Source organism: Argentina anserina, chromosome 6 (genome assembly GCF_933775445.1).
Source record: "Argentina anserina chromosome 6, drPotAnse1.1, whole genome shotgun sequence".
Lineage (NCBI taxonomy): Eukaryota > Viridiplantae > Streptophyta > Magnoliopsida > Rosales > Rosaceae > Argentina > Argentina anserina.
The window spans coordinates 29,476,960-29,479,727 of NC_065877.1; the positions used below are offsets into that span (position 1 = coordinate 29,476,960).

The 2,768-nt window shown below is 43.0% G+C and overlaps 1 protein-coding gene across 1 annotated transcript; it reads right to left on the minus strand.

Annotated features, from left to right (window-relative positions):
- Positions 1–1,382: 1,382 nt before the first annotated feature.
- Positions 1,383–2,287, minus strand: LOC126799498 (uncharacterized). Its single transcript, XM_050526710.1, has one exon. The coding sequence runs from the start codon at positions 2,285–2,287 to the stop codon at positions 1,436–1,438; it is 852 nt and encodes a 283-aa protein (XP_050382667.1). The 3' UTR covers positions 1,383–1,435.
- Between the last annotated feature and the right edge of the window lie 481 nt (positions 2,288–2,768).

Here is a 2,768-nt window from a genome sequence, read left to right on the forward strand (position 1 = left end):
GGGAACGTAAAGCGTTTCAGATTATTTTAAAAAAGATAACCGTTTGGGGTTTTTTCTTCTAACCCTTTTCAATTTCGCGGGGTCTTCAATTTCAAGGCCTGGGGGCAATGTTTGGGCCTAAAATAATACTCCGGTATTATCTAGACTATTTAGGCTCGTGGACCGGTTATTTGGGGAAAATACATCACAAAGCAAGATTACATGCCGTATTGTAATAGATTTAGGGGACTATCGCTGTATAGAATCTGAGTTGATTAAGGAAGGTGAATCTAAATCAACTAAGAAGTTCTCAAGACTTGATTCGCAAGAAAGAACAATTTGTGTTCTCTATATAAGGGGGTCGAATGTGCAGAATAACACACGCAACGTCAAAACAAACTATCGCGCAACCGCATAGTCAAATCTCCAGACGGAGTAAAAGTCCGATTCGCTTCGGCAACCAAGTCTCCTATCGGAGCGGAGCTACCCAGATGTACGCCTCGCGCTGCATGTAGCAAACAAGTCCGATTAACCTGGGCAACTAGAGTCAAGTCCATCGAGTCGCTAGCCTAGCTTATAGCAAACACAAAAGTCTGCACTAGTCAGCAAATCTCATTCGCGAGAGAGTCCTGCTATTAACGACACAATATAAGCTCTGCTTTTCCCCAAGCGGTCTAAAGTAAGATCGGCCATCTACTTGAGGTGGAGTGAAAGGTACCTAGCAACTCCGGTTGTGTATAGGTCATTCGAACTTCAGCGGTTTATCAGCAACTGCGGAGCAATCGTTTGAGAAGAAGACAGTACATGAGCGCAATCATCGTCAAACAAAGCAAGAGTTATACCTAACTCAAAGGTACTGGCACGCCGGTAACAACAGAGAACGAAGGGTCGAACCGTCTAGGGTTCGACACCGGGACTTGCTGATTGTTCTCTGAGGAGAATCCGTTTTCCCAGCTCGAACATTCTCGACGAATGTTTTGTCGTCAAAGACTCGTAAGTCCTACAAAAGAAATATCTCATTGACGAATTCTTGTCTAAAAGTTGGTTGGTACAAAGAAAATTGTCCATGATGTATGAATGAGCGCCATCAACCTATCTTCTCAAACAGTCAAATCACGTACATGGGTTAATTGAGAAGAAAAACTGAGAAAGAGAAAGGACCAGGAGAATTATGGTTGAACGTATATAAATGTTATAGCTACATGTTTGACATTGTATATCATACTGTATAATAAACCTTCTGCGCAAAATAGCTAGAACATATAGCAAACCAGAAGACGACCTTATCTACTTGATTGGCGGATTGTACACACACACACACACACACACATATATATATATATATATATATATCATTCATATCCATTGATCCGAGACCACTAAATCCTTGTCTTTGTGTTCAAGCTACAATTACAATAGAAACCTGTATCTAAACCCACAAACTTTCGAATCTCGATCAATAGCTGGACTTGGAAAAATTATATTCACCATACAAACTTTGTAATGGCATGCCTAACGCATCATCCACTGCCCGATCATACCACTTATCCCTCAGAGCTCTATTCAGCCGTTGAATGAAGCCCTTGCTGTACCCTTCGTAAGAACACAACAACTTTACCACGGCCAGAGGGTTCTTGTCCCCCCACCAAATGTATCCCTCGCCCGCCTGCAACTTCCCGCCGGCAACACCACTTGTCAGGCCATTAAACCCTTCCGCTGCCACCCTTATATACTCCACCATTCCTTCCACTAGCTCCGGCGGAGCACCTGACCCTCTGCCATCCCAGAGCCACACGCGGGCCATACCACGTCGTATTGCTGCCAATAATGCACGGTCAGCGTTGGCCTCTTCCATAACCGAAGGGCTTATGTTCACCACAAAGTTACCGTCATCTTCTACGACGACACCTTCTGCAGAATTTGTTAGGTTCACGGTGGCGAGCCTCACGACGACACGGTTTATTTGCTTCTTGGGGATGTCGACGTCTCTAGGGTAAAGAAGGTGCTCGATGAAATCGCTGGCGTCGAGGACGATGCGGGTGATTTTGTCGTTGGCAACGTAGAAGAGGTTGAAGCGCTGGCCGGCGGGGGTATCTCGAACGACTTCGTTTAGGACGGTGATGTCAAACCCTTTAGAGGCTTCGTGGTTTGCCCATAATGAGAGGAGTACAACCAAGATGACGGAAATGAAACGAATGAGAATTCCGGCGTTTGATGTGGAATCAGACGACGTTGTTTCACAATTTGTGAGTGGTTTTCTCTCAATGAGGGGTTGGAAGAGGGATTGATGGTCCTCCATAGCCACCATAGCTGAAGGCTGAACACGAAATTAAAGATCAAATGCAAGTGATCATAGGATATGAAGCCGAGAAGATAATATGATATGAAAGCGAGACAAGTGGTTTCTAAATATTTAGGCCCCATGTAACATGTGCTTTTAATATTCTCTTATAATGATTGAAAGGACTCAAAGGAGCAACCGGCATATCTGCATAGCAATTTTAGGCTTACTGTAATTTTGGTTTCTGGCTTAACATGTTTAGCACGTACTTTGTAATTTTGCCGAAGTCGGATCACTTTCTTTCGAGTTTAAACTATGATTAAGTGTTATCTTTGCCATACGTAAATTTTACAAGTTTAGACTAGAATTGCAACCAAATATATAAATTATAAGATAATTGATTTAGAGCTGCATGTCTATAGATGGACCCTAGCTAGTTGCAACTTGTGTGGAATTAGGTAGTTGATCTATCTGCACTACATGCATGTCTTTGCCTAAATTTATTATT